General features: G+C 39.2%; 1 protein-coding gene across 5 annotated transcripts in view; it reads left to right on the forward strand.

Moving 5' to 3' along the window:
* The window catches only part of LOC5569989 (muscle M-line assembly protein unc-89), a 165,804-nt gene that overhangs the window by 93,937 nt on the left and 55,470 nt on the right, over window positions 1-16,397 (forward strand). For 4 of the 5 annotated variants that reach the window (XM_001658828.2, XM_021844313.1, XM_021844314.1 and 1 more), the window contains one exon: window positions 5,100-5,893. The exons of the other annotated variant lie outside the window; for it this stretch is intronic. In XM_001658828.2, coding sequence (XP_001658878.2) covers window positions 5,100-5,893 — 794 coding nt within the window. The remainder of the gene's footprint in view (window positions 1-5,099; window positions 5,894-16,397) is intronic. 5 annotated transcript variants of the gene reach the window in all.

The raw sequence follows: 16,397 nt of genomic DNA on the forward strand, positions 1-16,397 counted from the left end.
TTTCGGCAAAGTTGTAGCTGATGAATGTATCTCACAGTATCAACGTAGCTCTAATCCCCAATAGCACATGGGCAAACACTATGACCGATTAAATGAATTGCTTGCTTTTCCCATAGTAATTCCCATATAAAATTTAAAGGGCTTGTGCAGTCTCAGTTTTCATCCAAATGAGTTCAAATTTTGGGAGGACACTCAGAATTTGATCTAGAATCGAATGAGCGGTGTGGAGCAAAACGATTTATTGAACCACTCTAATATATATATAGAATTGAAATTATATCCGCTTAACATCAAACCAATTTTACTGAGAATGTTTAAGTTTTCACATACGCCCTAATTCTGACTCTGTATTGAATTTCAAGCGTTTGCAACTGTGTGTCTGCTTAAATTAGCGTGCATCGCCATTCTAGATTGATTTTCCCGAAACGACTATGTATTTGTTTACTAACATTGAATTGTCTTGGGGAACCACTTCCCAGTGGGTGGCTTCCCCGAAAATGGTGGCTCGTTTTTTCCCATGGGGTAGCATTGTGGTGCCAGAAGCCTGTTCTTATAAATTGATCTTTCGTTGGCCTGTTCTTATAAATTGATGAATCGTTGGCCAGGAGGCACAAATATTGTTTGTTTTACAATTAATCAATGTGAAATGTCCCGATTTCCAATAGCTGCAATTTCAGCATTGTTTATCCATGCAAGTCTTAATACAACTCTTCATATTGAATTTCAAGTTTTAAACATAATATGGCACATGAGTTCTGCTGTCCTGAAAATAAAACACCGTGTCGGGTTATTGATTAGGTTAGTTTTTTACATAAAAAATGCAAAATGTTCAAGTATATTTTAAAAATTACCTGGGGCAGACACGAGAATTCTGAAAACGCCATTATTTTTGTTTATTTTTATACTTTCAAGCCCGGGGTGTCCGGTCTCTGTGCATTCAGATCGACTTTTTTAGTCGAACAGTGTTATTCTTGTAAATATTGCAAATGCATTGAATTGGTAATTATAAACTATTCCTATAGTGTACACATTCAATGATGTTCAAATTTACAGAATTCGAGGCGTTTCCAGATCGTGTCCGGTATTGGGTGCCACCTTTCAAGATCGATCAATTTGATACTAAAATACATCATCAAAATGCAATGTCAACATTCATATATTCATATTTATATTTTCAAATTTATTTTTGTACACTATAAAAATGATAATATTTATCATAAATGGGTAACACGAGCCCATAAAAACAATATTTTTTGAATTATGAATTTATGTCCGGTACTGGCAGATCTCCCTCTACAATACAGTAGATGTTTCTTTCAACTGGGCAGCTACAGACTGATACTTCAATCATCAGCTGCAACTCTCTTTATTCAAACCAGGTATACATTTACAATTCAACATTCTACACAAATCTCTCAACGAACTTCCACACTTTTACCTACGACGACGTATGCTTTTCAACCGACGATTCTTCTACCTGAGGTGCTCAAACCTCACTTCCCGATCAACAAGTCAGTGTTTGACAATCATAGCGATCGATACCGATTTGTTTTGAATCGTTGGCGAACGCCTTCGCTGGACAAAGATCTATAAAGAAATAGTTACACAGGTTGATCGGGTTGGGTATGAAAAAATTGTGACTTAAATAATTTGAATATGATTATAAGATGGGTCAGACCTGAATCACTTGAAAAGGATATGATTCTGACCTTAATCACTTCCCCTTCCAAATGCCAAAGGCTTTTTAACAACATTCTGGACATTTTATCTTATTAAAACATGAGATTTAATAACAGTCAACCCTCCATAACTTGATGTTCCATAACTCGACAACGAGTTGAAGAACCAGAGTAAAAGTTGGTTTTCATGGCAACCTCGGACCTCAGTAACACTAATTATGTGTTTTATAACGGAATCATCTCTTTAATTTCAAGTTCAAGATTCTCAATTTCACATGCTCACTAGCACCACCAAGCTGGTGAACAACGAAATAAACTGTTTGACGTCCGGATTTCATGGACTGTCTGAAACAACTTTTTCGAAAACTCGAACTTGCTATTTCATCAGGATAAAAATTCTCAATTCAGCATGTTCACTATTGCCACCTAGTGACAAAATTTTGAACTAAGCTGTTTGCCTTCCGGATTTCCTTGACCTTGTGAACAACTTTTGCCACCTCGTGAACAACTTTTTTTATAAAAATTATGAGATAGAACTTGTATGAAGTTAATAATATATAAATAAATCTGTTTTCCGGATATTCCCTTGAGTTTCTGAACAACTTTGCAAAAGACTCGAACTTTTAATCTTATCTGGTTTCCAAGATATAATTTGTTTGATTGCTTACTAGTGGTGCCTAACGGCAAAATTAAGAACTAAACGGTCTGCTTTCCGAATTTCCTTGATCTGCTGAACAACTTTGCTGAAGACCGCACCATTATAGATCATCAGCATCTCGAGATATAGCATCATGAATGTTCCTGTTTTGAGGTGGTGCTAAACTTTTCAGGGTGATTCTATATTCAGCTGAGCGTTGTAATATTTTTTCAAGCGACATTTCGGATGTCCTTGACCTTATAATGAACTTTGTCGAAGACTCGAACTTTCTACCTTGTATGGTTGGTCTTCCGGATGTTCTTGACATTCTAAATAACTTTACCGAAGGCTTGAACTTTCTAGCTCATATGGATCGCGAGATTATTAAGATTATGAGGTGGCGTAAGCGACTTTAATGTGAATTTTATACATAGTTGTATATCTAGACCTTCAGTGAAGAACTTCGTTATGTTTTAATCAATTTTTAGTCTTCTAGCTGTCATGCCTACCTATCTCAAGTGATATTCCTTATGACTCTGGTACCCTTTACTTGTTCGTACCTACGGGATTTCTGAGCTATAAATACTGGCTGCCGTAAGCTGAAAGGGAGACTTCCCGGACTGTGGACTGATTAACATATTATTTTATTCTTTATTTGCAGGATATAAAACTAGCATCATTTGTATCAAAATAATTTTAAGATAAGTTTGTAAAACATCAATATAATTTAAAATAAAATTCAATCAAAGTGTAAAATAGCTTTCTCCAAATTATTTCTCATTTTACCGAAAAAAATATCTGTGTTTAAATATAACTTCATTAATCTATATATAAATAAAAATGGAATGGTGTTTGTATGTCACGAAATGGCTTACGAACGGGTTAACGGATTTGAATGATTATTTCTCCGTTTTGTTTGTCAAGGGTTTCGACGTGTTTGTGTGTATAGAAATATCAGGATATTAACCGGGAAAGCCGGAAAAACGAGAGTGGACGGAAATGTCGTTTTGTTTGGGACGATCCATAGCGTATTCAACAGCCTACTTGATGGCAAGACGAAGTTTGCCGGGACGACTAGTACTCAATAGATTCTAAATATTTTAACACGACAGCGATGAGTATCAATTTGCTTATTGTTTGTAGGCATATAACCCGATAGGTCACCGAATGACCGATATGATAGAAAACAGAAATATATTCTTTTTAACGATTGTTCATGAGCTCCACAGTGAGTTCATCGTTTGTCACAAAGAGGAAATTAAGTGAAGTTCTCTCTCCAGGCTGATGACAAGGAATGATTTCTAGCGTAGCCAACATCTTGATGTGTTTACCCATTTTCGAATGAATCGAAAGTGTAATCATAAAGCGAAGTATTCTGGACAAACATTTCAAAAGGACACATCGACATTGGTAAACATTAACTTTGCCTTCCCGAAGAAATACCGTAAGGTGGTTCCGGGGAGATGAGGGTCTGAGTCCAAGGGTCATGTCGATGCACTGTTCACCACTTGAGCAATTCTAAATGAATTGCTCAAGCACAGTGCATAGGCTGGTTGTAGCGGGTCGTCGTTGGTGCGTCATCCCCGCATTCCCTGAGTTATCTTCTCAGGGGATCTGTTTGCAGATTTCCCCCTTGTAAAAAACAAAAAAAAAACATTAACTTTGCAAGCCGCTGTTGAGCCCAATTAAACTCGATCACGCTCATCAATACCACTGTCAGGAAGAGCTAATACCAATCTTTCTGATAGTGGTGTTCGTTTGCGTGGGCGGGCCATAGATTCCAGAAAGATTGGAGTCAACTCTTCCTGGCAGTGGTATTGATGAGCGTGATCGAGTTTAATTGGGCTCAACAGCGTCTTGCAAAGTTAATGTTTACCAATGTCGATGTGTCCTTTTGAAATGTTTGTCCAGAATACTTCGCTTTATGATTACACATTCGATTCATTCGAAAATGGGTAAACACGAATCTATGACAAAAGGTCGAAGAACAAAAATGAAGGGACAAAAAGTCGAAAATATTTTTTCAAAAAGAGGGAAAATTTCCCACCAAGCAAATAATTTTCGAACTTTTGTCCTTTCGACCTTTTGTCCTTTCAACATTTTGTCCTTTCGACATTTTGTCCTTTCGACATTTTGTCCTTTCGACATTTTGTCCTTTCGACATTTTGTCCTTTCGACCTTTTGTTTTTCGACCTTTTGTCCTTTAGACGTTTTGTTTTTCGAAATTTGGTCCATAAACCATCTTTCTGATAATGGCATTGGTTTGCGTGGGCGGTCTGACAAGGGCTCAACAGGAACGTTTCTGAAAAAATGCCCAAGACCACGGGCCCTTTACAAATGTTTGTCCATTATTGTTTAACGTTTCGAGTAAAGCGTGGCAAAAGTTCGAGTGAGGAAAGAGTTTCTTTATAAGATTTATAGCTCAATGCAAAACCAATGTTGAAAATGTCCTGGTGTTTAGAATGCTATTCGAGTAAAGAACTTTTGCTCCAAAAATTATGGCTATTTTTGGTTTTCAGACGTAAAAGCTAGGCTTATACTAAGAATGCTTTGATGTGTATTAGTTTTTGCATGAACACGAAACCAAATTGGCCCATAGTGGGAAAAAGTTCGAATCAGCGGGGCAAAAGTTCAACCCATATAATATCTCGTGGAATCCACAAATAACCTTTGTTATAAGCGAAATATGCCTGATCGTGTGAAAAAAGTCACATAAATTTAAGGCTTTTCCTTGAGCGCTGATCACTAAATATATGCAAATATTTTACTTTCTATTTCTTTAGCATTCATGACCCGGTTAAATTGGATGGTGGACATTGGGTGATAACCGCCAAAAACACTGCAGGAGAAGAAAAAGTAAAACACCATGTAATTTTTAAAGGAAAAGAACATTATCAACATGTTTCTGGCATCTACCATGCGGATCCAAGAATCGCAATTGATGAAAGCAGTGAATACCACATACCAGGAAGATCACGGTCAGTATCAAGAGCAGCATCTGTTTTATCAATAAAGTCACAACCAAGAGAACCATCGATACCAATCACCGAGGATGCTTTGAATGCTGCACTAACTGAACATAGTGTACAAATGGAGGCATCAGACGAAAATACTGCACCGCTTGAAGAAAAGAGTACCAAAAAAAGTCAGAAAAAATCAGAATGGCGTAAAAAGTTGTCCACTCTTTACGATACACAGCATTTGCCCATTCCAGAGGAACCCAAAAAACCAAAAGCACTTGAATCAAAGCAGAAACTTTACTTTGATGCCCAATTGAAGAACATGACGGTAGCTGAGGGCAGCACTGTTAAGTTAATATGTTCGTGTGTGGGTCCAGCTCCTACTATTAAGTGGTACAAAAATAACACACCAATATCATATTCAAAAATATTAAAGAACGAAACTAAACTTGGAGTTGGAGCTATCAACTTTTCAACTACAACTGTAAATGATTCAGGAACATACAAATGTGTAGCAAATAACAATTTTGGAGAAGTGGAAACTTCCTGTTTGTTGACAGTCTTTCCAGTACAAGGAGAGCAGCATGAAGCACCAAAGTTTGTGAAAAATGTCAGAGGTAGGTAAGAGAAATCTGGTTGGCTTATTACTTCTTGTATTCAATGGCTGTGTTTTCAAAATCGCATATACATTCTTCATCTACAGCAAATTTTCTCATTTCATTTTGTATGGGAAAAGACATCTAACTTCAAATATCTTGTGAAAGGGGGTTTTAAATGAAAAAAATATTTGGCATGCGTAATACCTATCATCATCACGCACAACCGGTACCAAATTATTTTTCGAAAATAGTTCCTCATTTTGAGAAATAATTCGTTAGATGCATTTCGTCATACAAATATTTTTTGCGTTACCTTTTAGCGATTTTGCGTACATAGACACTAGCGCATGTGCGTTACTATGTGGCGAGTAGCGAATCGGGGCATACATGTAACCCATTGTTTTAGGCGTCCGTGTGTTAAGACCAGTGACTATGATGTGCAGTGTAATTATTACCACTCTACCGCCCCCCGATGTCCGGGTGTAGGACAAGGGAACTGCCTTCGTTCAGGATCTCGTATCCGTTATTAGGAACGGTCAACACACGGCGGCTCGAAAGTCAAGATGGCTTCCGAGCCTAATTGCAAAGGATTCGCTTTCATTCAATCTCTGACGAGTCCCTCAGGCCTTCGACCTTAATCACAAAGAAGGTTCTCTTCTCGGCACGGTGTGGACCCCGTTAACTGTGTTGGCAGCCATAATTATTATTTTATCCACTTTCAGTCATTTTTGAAAACGATTAAAATAAAACATACAAAATAAACGCGTTGCTTAGTTCATATTTTTTTTTAAAACCAGGCATATAAAATTTATTTACTACCGAGAAATATATAGCATAAACGTACACATCAATTTTATTCGCGAGTATTAACAAAATTCAAATTGCTCGTGTTTGAACATAACTCAATAATTTTTAATGAAATTTTAAGGATTGCTTCACTATTAATTGTAGTTTCATGGGTGATGGGAAAATTTACAATCGAAGTAATCGGAGCATTGACAAAGTTATTCCAGGACATCTCTGGGTCAGGTAGGGAAAAAAACCACATAAACTTCTTTTTAGAACTTATTTATCATTTGGAAACTTAATGTGTTCATACAAAAAGTGAACAGACCAGTCATTTGTTATAAGTTACGATGCACCAGGGGATTTAGAAATGTATGAATAACCTAGGACAATGCTAAGGCATCTAGAACATTCTGAAATTTTGGCCATCATGAACACATTTCAAACGGGTGATGTCTATGTTTAGTGGTTTACAACACTTATTAAGATTTAACAGACGTGTTCACAAATTTTGACAAGATACTGGGTATTGGAAATCATCCAAATTCAGGTCCTTATGATCTACAAAATTTACTTAGTCTATACTCACCCAATTCTCGTGAAGCATTCTCATTCCTACCCATAAAGCTTCATATGGCTCGGAAAGTGTACTAATATGAATATTGTTAATCTTAAGTTCTTCAGAACACACTGAAGTAGTGGACATCAATTTCGGTATACAGCTTGACTTATTATTCAAACAAGATTTTTTTAATATATCCATACTTGATCATGAAATTCCGTAGTAGGATAAAAAAATTGTTTATGAGCTTATTGGTTGTACTATGAATTTCAAATTACTCTTATTATAAGATTTACAATATCTACTGTATCTACTGGTGCTGTTGCTCACTTGTGTTCAACATTTATTATTACCAAGCCTCTAGAAACATCTGCAAAGCTTTGGAAATGTCATACGGATATTCAATAGTACCGTGAACCCCCACTTATTCTTTTTCTTCTTGGCAGTACGTCCTCACTGGGACAGAGCCTGCTTCTCAGCTCAGTTGCCAATTTCGCATTCGTATATCGTGTGGCAGGTATAATGATACTTAATGCCCAGGGAAGTCAACGAAATTTCCATTAGGGATCATTAAAAAATAACGTCCATCATTAGGGGGAGGGGGGGTCCACGAATGTGTGACAGTGCGTGTATAATGTATTGGAAAAAGCATGACAAAGGGGGGAGGGGGGTCTAGAAATCCCGAAAAACGATGGACGTCATATTTGGATCGTCCCTTATTTCAACAATGTTCATTTTTATTTTGAATTTCCAGATACCGTACAATCGTACAGTAGTACATCGGTTATCGATTTGAAAATTATATATTATATTCCATTATATTCCGGATTTATCTCAGGGAGTACTAAGGTAACCCAACTTAAAGAATTAGTAACCACTTTAATTTCAGGACCATGGCTTGTGGCATATAAAAGTTCATGATTCAGCAAACTAAGTCTAAAGAAGAATAGTTAAAGCTTTTTATAGATGACCTGGCCATACACTAGCTTGTTCCAAATACCAATGGTGGAAATGGCCATTGTATTGGTGATTCTGAAACATAGCTTGCAACATATCAATCTTCATGAATTTGCAAATCAAGTTAAAGATGGTTCAAACATCTCTGGATGACTTGACCGCATGCCGGATCGTTCCGGATACCCGTTTCCCTGGAAAATGGCCACTACATTGGCGGCTCTGAAACCTAACTGGTGAAATAGCAAACTTCATGACATCCCAAATCAAGGCTGAAGAGGATGACTTGATCAAATGCCCGGCTATTTTGGATATCCTGTTCCCCAGGGGAAGTGGCCATTATATTGGTGGTTTTGAGACTTATCTTGCGACATTTCCAATTTAATAAATTGGCAAATCAAGTATAAAGAAGAGTAGTTCAAAAAGATTAGGATGACCTGGCCAAATACTGGGTTATTCCGGATAACTGGTTCGCGACCAAATCTAATGAATGGTCAGATCATGTGAAGATATGTGTCGTAAATTCGGGGTTAAATACTTTCTCGACAGAACAACCTTGAATTAGCATATGAGTTTAAGTCAAGCCTGCAGCTGGAAGTGTCGATATAGCAATTAATCATCTTTACTAAATCTTATTAAGTCTCTAACGTACCCGTGCGCATCGTACCTTCGTGCTGTGCGTTCACGAATTCTCTCTGCTCTTGGAAGTTTTCTTATAAACTACCTAAAGCAATAAAACAGTACTTTTCAGTGCTACATAAACAGTACTTTTCAGTGCTAAAATTTGAAACGGTACTTTTCTGTGCTACTTAAACAGTACTTTTCAGTACTATTTTTTCTACTATTGATCCCTTTACGATCCTTGTTTGGACCCGTGCCTTCGATTTTTCGTTGGACCCGTTGGCGAAGCGGTGGTAATCCTCCTTGGACACCGTCTTGGGAAAAAACCTCTCGAAGGTCACGTCTTCTTTCGTTTATTAACTAAACATGGTATCAACAACTAACAAAAGGAAGGGTGAATCTCTGAATTCACAACTTCCTTCCAAAAAAGTGGGATTTAAAACTGTCACCAAACGTGGCAAGAATGGAAGAAAGGACGTTTCCCCGGAATGCGAACTTTCTTCCAAGGGTAGAAACTTTCTTCCAAGCGTATGAACGTCTGTATAACGTCCGCTTGTGGTAGTTTGTTTTTTTATCACGCGCCGAAATTTAACAGTTTCCCGTGAAATATACATCGCATTTACCTGCGTTTAGTTTACCGCCATAAAATACCGTGCCGTGCTCTTCGTCAAGTTGATAAATTCTACATATCCTGTGTTAAAACCAAGGAAAGTTCGATAATATTATCGCCTCACGTCGCGCCGTTGATAGTTGTTTTGCTTTCGCTTTGTTTTCGCCACTGGTCTCTCTGTGCACTTTTTGGACTACCGTACTTTACTAGAATAATAAAGTCACAGACAAACAGACAGTAACTCCAAACCATGTCTGATGCTTGTGATCAATGTGCTAAGCCGGTCAAATCCGATGACGAGTTTATTACTTGTATGGCTTTTTGTGAACGAATGGTACATATTAGGTGCTCGGTTACGAAGCTTAACAAACCGTTTGTGAAAATCATTCATGAGAGCCCAAATTTGATTTGGATGTGCGACGAGTGCGCGAAATTGATGAAAATCGCTAGATTTAAATCTGCCGTCTCTTCGTTCGGTGAGGCCTTCCAATCCATTACCGAAAAACAAGAATCTGTACACGCAGAGATTAGAAAGGAACTTGCAAAACAAGGCCAACAAATTGCTCTGTTGTCTAAGCGTATGACTCCATCGTCCGCCTTCTTGCGTGAATCTGGATCGTTTTCTCGACAACCGCCCTCAAAAAGACGCCGTGATGAAGAGATCAACTTTAACCCGACTGCTTCAAAACCGCTGCTAGGTGGCACAACAACTACCGCCAGCATACTTACTGTCTCCGAACCGGTTGAGTTGTTCTGGCTGTATCTTTCTCGTGTCCATCCGAGTGTCAAACCGGAAGACATAGAAAAGTTGGCTAAAGACTGTTTGGAGAGTGAAGATCCTGTCAAGGCGATTCCACTCGTGAAGCGTGGAATTGACGCTAGCCGCTTAAACTTCATTTCCTACAAGATTGGCATTGATCATAAACTCCGTCAGACTGCACTGAGCCCTGACACGTGGCCAAAAGGAATTTTGTTCCGCGAGTTCGAAGATCTAAGTGCAAAAAACTCTTGGTTACCCCGATTGAATACGCCGACAGTTATGGTGTCGCCCGAATTGGGAGCATCACAGTTTTCCACTCCCTCAACCGGAGTCAATCTAGCCGGGTAATTTCGAATAATGCGCATCGGAGCAACGTGATTGAACGTGTCAACAGTTCCTGTAATCCAGAACGCTTTGCCTGTCGCCTTAAGGGAGCCCTCGATCCACTCGACACAGTCGCGCATGCTGGTTCCTGTCATCGAAGTCGTTCTGGACCTGTTGTCGAGACTGGTGACAGGGTCTCCCAACCTTCTTTCTCAGGCAAGTACACATCCATTAGTTCCAATTCTTCGCCTGATCAGCCTCCGTATTCCAGCACTCCTTCTAATGCTGTCCAGCATAACAGCAACGACATTGGAGTACTCCCCATTAGACAATCTCAGCTTGAAACAAGCAATGTTCAACTAACACCGAGGCCTCCAAGACTCCAAGGAAAACGCATTTATCCATCTACTGTACTACCAGGACGCACTGTAGATTGCACTTTGGAAGTCTCTGGATCCTCTAGCTCAGTCGTGCCTTTTCCAGCCAGCGTTCATCACAGTCGTCCTGGTCCTGATGCTAGATGTGGTTCAGAGATCTTCCAGACTCCTTTGTCAGGCAAGTTGTTACATCAAGTTGTTGCTTCTTCGAACCCTGATGCCGATCCGTATTTCGGCACTTTGGATACGCTTACTGGAAACCCGGAACGCACCTTAGAAAGCCCTATGGAAGTCCTCAATCCCTCCGACGCAGTCGTGCCTCCAGCTGCCTTCGTTCATCATAGTCGTTCCGGCCCTGCTTTCGGAAGTGGAGAGAGGGTCTTCCAACAACCTAACAACGGCGAGTATTTTAGTATTGTGAATCCTCAGTCTTTGCCTGATGCACAAATGCCTTCCAGACATATCGGCGTCCCAGCAGTGCAGCGCAACCAAGATATACTAATGTATTACCAGAACGTTGGCGGGATGAACTCATGTGTTGACGACTACCGCTTGGCTGTATCGGATACGTGCTACGATATCATCGTTCTAACCGAAACGTGGCTTGACTCTCGAACGCTGTCCAGTCAGGTGCTTGGGATCGATTATGAAGTGTTCCGTTGCGATCGAAATCCTAGCAATAGCAGAAAATCTACAGGAGGTGGAGTACTTATGGCTGTTCGTCACGGTTTAAAAGCAAAGGCAGTTGAAAAGGATCTGTGGAGTTGCCTGGAACAAGTTTGGGTATCCGTCGAGCTAGGTGATCGTACCTTATTCTTGTGTGCCTTGTACATCGCTCCTGACCGAGTTCGCGATAACGAGCTAATACAAGCACATTGCGACTCAGTTTTTACTGTAATGGAAACTGCCAATCCGGTTGACGACATCTTCATTCTGGGTGATTTCAATCTAGCTGGCATTTCGTGGAAACGCTCGGACAACGGCTTCCTCTATCCGGATCCTGTACGATCGTCACTGCATGCTTGCGCAGCTAATCTCCTCGATAATTACAGCACTGCCACGTTGGCACAAATCAACCATATCGTCAACGAAAACAATCGTAGTTTGGATCTTTGCTTCGTTTGCTTGCAAGATAAAGCTCCAATAATTGAGGCGGCACCTTGCGAGCTGGTGAAAGTAGTCCCTCATCATCCTCCGTTGATCATCACCGTTGATAATAACTACTTTCACGATTTTAACAACCGCCCCGCTACCGTGTCGTACGATTACGCGAAAGCTGATCATCGTAGCATCGCAGATGTGTTAGCCACCATCCACTGGGAGAGCATTCTTGATCACAACGACATCGAAGTAGCTGCGCAAACTTTTGCACATGTATTGTCATACATCATTGATAGGCACGTTCCGAAAAGAGCACACCACAATGCCTCCCGACCTCCTTGGCAAACCAGTGAACTGCGGAAGTTGAAGTCGGTCAAGTGAGCGGCTCTAAGGAAGTTCACTAAGTACCGAACACCTTCATCGCGCTGTTACTATCTAAGGTCGAACTTCGCTGTAGAAGGGATGTCATAAGAGCTTTGACTATTGCGGATGTGTTGCAGGGACGCATCGACTGTGGAACTATTCTGGAACAAATTAATTTGAACGTCCGACCACGCTCGCTTCGCAACAACATCATGCTAAGACTGCCTCTATTTCGTACAAATTATGGACTTCACGGTGCTCTTAGTGGACTACAGCGAGTTTTCAACAGAGTATCTTCATTGTTTGATTTCAACATTACCCGAGAGACGCTCCGTCGAAGATTTTCATTGTTTTTCGCTGAACGAGATAATTAGTCTATGTGTTTAGTTTAAGTTTTATCGCCTGACTATTTAATATTTGTTTTTAAATTAATTCTTATTGTTTTTGACGTCACTGTACCTTGTTGTTAATGTTAGCATATACTTATATTTTAAGACATCATTGGGGCTACTACTTGCCTGTTGATGTAGTATAAATAAACAAACAAATAAACAAAGGGTGAAATGAATAATTGTATCGATATGAGCAATCAGTTCGATGCTCTAGACAAATTTTCCGAACACCAAATCGAAGCAGCCTCTAGCCCAGGCTCTTCGATTCAAGTTAGGAAGCAAAGAGTGCCGCCTATCGTGGTCAGTTGTTCCGAATTTGGGGGATTTAGGCAGGAGATCTTGAACTCCATTAGGGGAATCAAGGTTTCCTTCCAAATCGCAAAGAAACGAGACTGTCGCATTTTGCCGGAAACTTTAAAGGTCGTGAACTTCTTCTCAGACATCTTGAAGAGAAGAAGCACAATTTTTTCACTTATGACGACAAAACTGATGGTTTGTTCAAAGTTGTCTTGAAAGGTCTCTCAAGTGACTATAAGTCACCTGAAGAGATCAAAAATGGAATAAATGATTTACTTGGATTTTCCCCAGTCCAAGTAATCATTATGAAAAAGAGAACCCAATCTGGCATTGTTCGGAAAGGGCTTTCGCAAGAATATTATTTAGTTCACTTTAACAAAAAAGAACTAAACAATATTAAAGCTTTAGAAAAAGAAAAACTTTTGTTCGATGTACGTGTTATATGGGAACATTTTCAGAAACCTGGAGGAAATTACCAGAACCCCACCCCAAGCCCGTCGGTGCCAAAAGTGGGGTCATGGTACAAAAAATTGTCGCATGGATGCTAAATGCATGATTTGCGGAGGTTCTTCTCACGCTAAGGACGTCTGTCCAGTGAAGGAAGATGCCACCAAGTTCATATGCTCTAATTGCGGGGCTAATCATAAGTCAAAATTTTGGGATTGTCCTTCACGCAAAAGAGTCGTTGAGGCTCGTGCCAGGCAGATGAAAGATAATATCCGTTACAATAACGGTCGTTTCCGGAATTTGCCTGGTAGATTATCGAACAATACTCATTTTTCAATTAACGATCGCTTGATCATGAATCATACCCAACAGGAAGATCATAATCATGCTCATTCACAAACTAATTTTAATCCGCCGGGTAGCCGTTCGAATCTTTTAATTTCGAATGTATCTACCCACGGTGAATCCTTTGCCGATATCGTAGCAGGTAATTTGAACTCCTCCCCTATTCGTACTATGAGTACCCATTCTACTTGTTTCAAATCAAATGGAAAAAAAACCCTACCGCCACAGGTAACATCTACTCCGCCTCTTCGTCTACCAAAATTCTAATGGGAAATCATCAGACAATGTACCCACTTCAAGTGATATGTCTGCTTCTGATTTTAATTTTCTAACTGAACAATTGAATCTAATGATTGATGCAGTCCAAGTAAGTGTAAAATTTATAAATCAAATTGCTATTGGATTACGTTTTTAATGGATCCAAATAATAATTTAAATATTTTAAATTCGAATGCTCGTTCTCTGAATGGTAAAGAGGACGAGCTGTTTAATTTTCTTACAGCTAATAACGTGCATATAGCAGTTATTACTGAAACGTATTTGAAACCTGGATCTAAACTCAAATGAGATCTTAACTTTTTTGTTTATCGTAATGATCGACTTGATGGGGCATGTGGGGGAGTTGCAATCATCATTCATAGGCGTATAAAACATCAACTGTTTTCGTCATTTGAAACTAAAGTTTTTGAAACTTTAGGTGTTTCAGTTGAAACACAACTTGGTAAATATGCTTTCATAGCTGCCTATTTGCCTTTTCAATGCTCTGGACATCAAGTTAATTTGCTCCAAACTGACTTGCGAAAATTGACTCGCAATAAGTCAAATTTTTTTGTCATTGGTGACTTTAATGCCAAACATCGGTCATGGAATAATTATCAAAGTAATTCCTACGACAGAATTTTATTTGATGAGTGCTCTTCAGGATATTTCTCAATTCAATACCCTGGTAGCCCTACATGTTTTTCCTCTTCTAGAAATCCATATACGATTGACTTGATCTTAACTGATTCTAGTCATCTTTGTAGCCAATTAGTTACTCATGCTGATTTTAATTCTGATCATTGTGGGATACTGGTCACCCTATCTAAATACCCGAAATGACTGAGGGTTCATTCCCGCTATCATCGTTTGATCTGTGAACGTTGTTTCTGGTATAAACGATATTGTACGAGAGAACAAAAATAACTTACTCCTATTCTCTCTCCCCTTTATGATCTTCGATACGACTAGAAGCTCTTTGGGGTAGATTAGATGCATGTTCACGAAGTAGACTCTGCCTCTTTTCACTTCGGACCATTGTAAGGAAAGCACGTGCTTGTATTGACTTCGCAGCACCAACCTGGAGTTCGCCGGTTGGACTTCCGAAGCGAAGTTTTGAACGAACTAACTTTCATTGCTCTGCCGGCTCGGCTTTTATCTCGACTGTTTTAGAAAACTGTCCAACATCACGTCGACGGAAGAAGTTTCACCACAACGGAGGATTTGTCAGTTCGAGCGCGCCAAAATCCTTCCGATTGAAAATGTGTTGGCGGTGCTTAAGGTGCAACTGTTTGCTATCCATAAATGATGATCGATTTTGTAGTTTTGGGGATGTGATATCGGTTCTACCAGACATAGATGAACTGAAAGTGTATCAACATGCCTGTTGTTAGCAAGCATATGATCCGGATAGATCACCGAATGATCGATATGATATACACCAGAAATATTTTCTTTTCAACGATAGTTTGAACATAGATTGTTCATTGATGCCACGATGAGTCTATCGTGTGTTACCTTAAGTTCGTTGATAAAGAAGAGGAAAATGAGCGAAGTTCTTTTTCTGAATTTTATCGGGATGCACAATAAGTTGCTCACGCTCCAAATGGCGCCACCTTAATAAGCCACAGTGAGACGCCACAATCATGTCTCTGTTACATTTCAAATATCCCATGAAGCGATTCTCAAACCTATCAGCTCCACTTTCAATTATTTTCGAGCCGACTGGAATATATATGAAACATTTATTGATTCTAATCTTAATGTTAATATTCCTTTACAAACAAAGCTTGACATTGACAATGCTCTTGAAACTTTAACAAGTTCCATTGTTGAAACCAGAAGCATTGCAATTCCAAAATGTTAAGTAAAATTTGAATCCGTGATTATAGATGATGATCTTAAACTCTTGATCCGTCTTAAAAACGTGAGGAGAAGGCAATTTCAACGCACTCGCGATCCTGCTATGAAAATTACACTCCCGTGCATAAGTTTGGGCAAAGAGTTGTTCTTACTTCGTATGTATTTTTCCAAAAACATTTTTTTAATTTTGTATACTAAATTTTTACTTAAAGTTGTGATATTTTTCAAAAACACACTGAAAAATCATATCTAATTTCCTCAGCATTGGGTCGACCAAAATTTTAAATCAAAATGTCATTAGAATCGTAATCTTATATTCTTTTAAGAGACCCCACGCAATTTTGGCGGAAAAATCTGGAAAGTATTCAAAATCAATGAAACAGTCAGTCAAGTCATCGTGCAAAAGTTTGGGTTCACCCCTCAGTATGATGCAAATCGTGCAAAAGTTTCAGGACTTTGAAA

This window comes from Aedes aegypti, chromosome 2 (assembly GCF_002204515.2).
Source record: "Aedes aegypti strain LVP_AGWG chromosome 2, AaegL5.0 Primary Assembly, whole genome shotgun sequence".
In the NCBI taxonomy this organism is placed as follows: domain Eukaryota; kingdom Metazoa; phylum Arthropoda; class Insecta; order Diptera; family Culicidae; genus Aedes; species Aedes aegypti.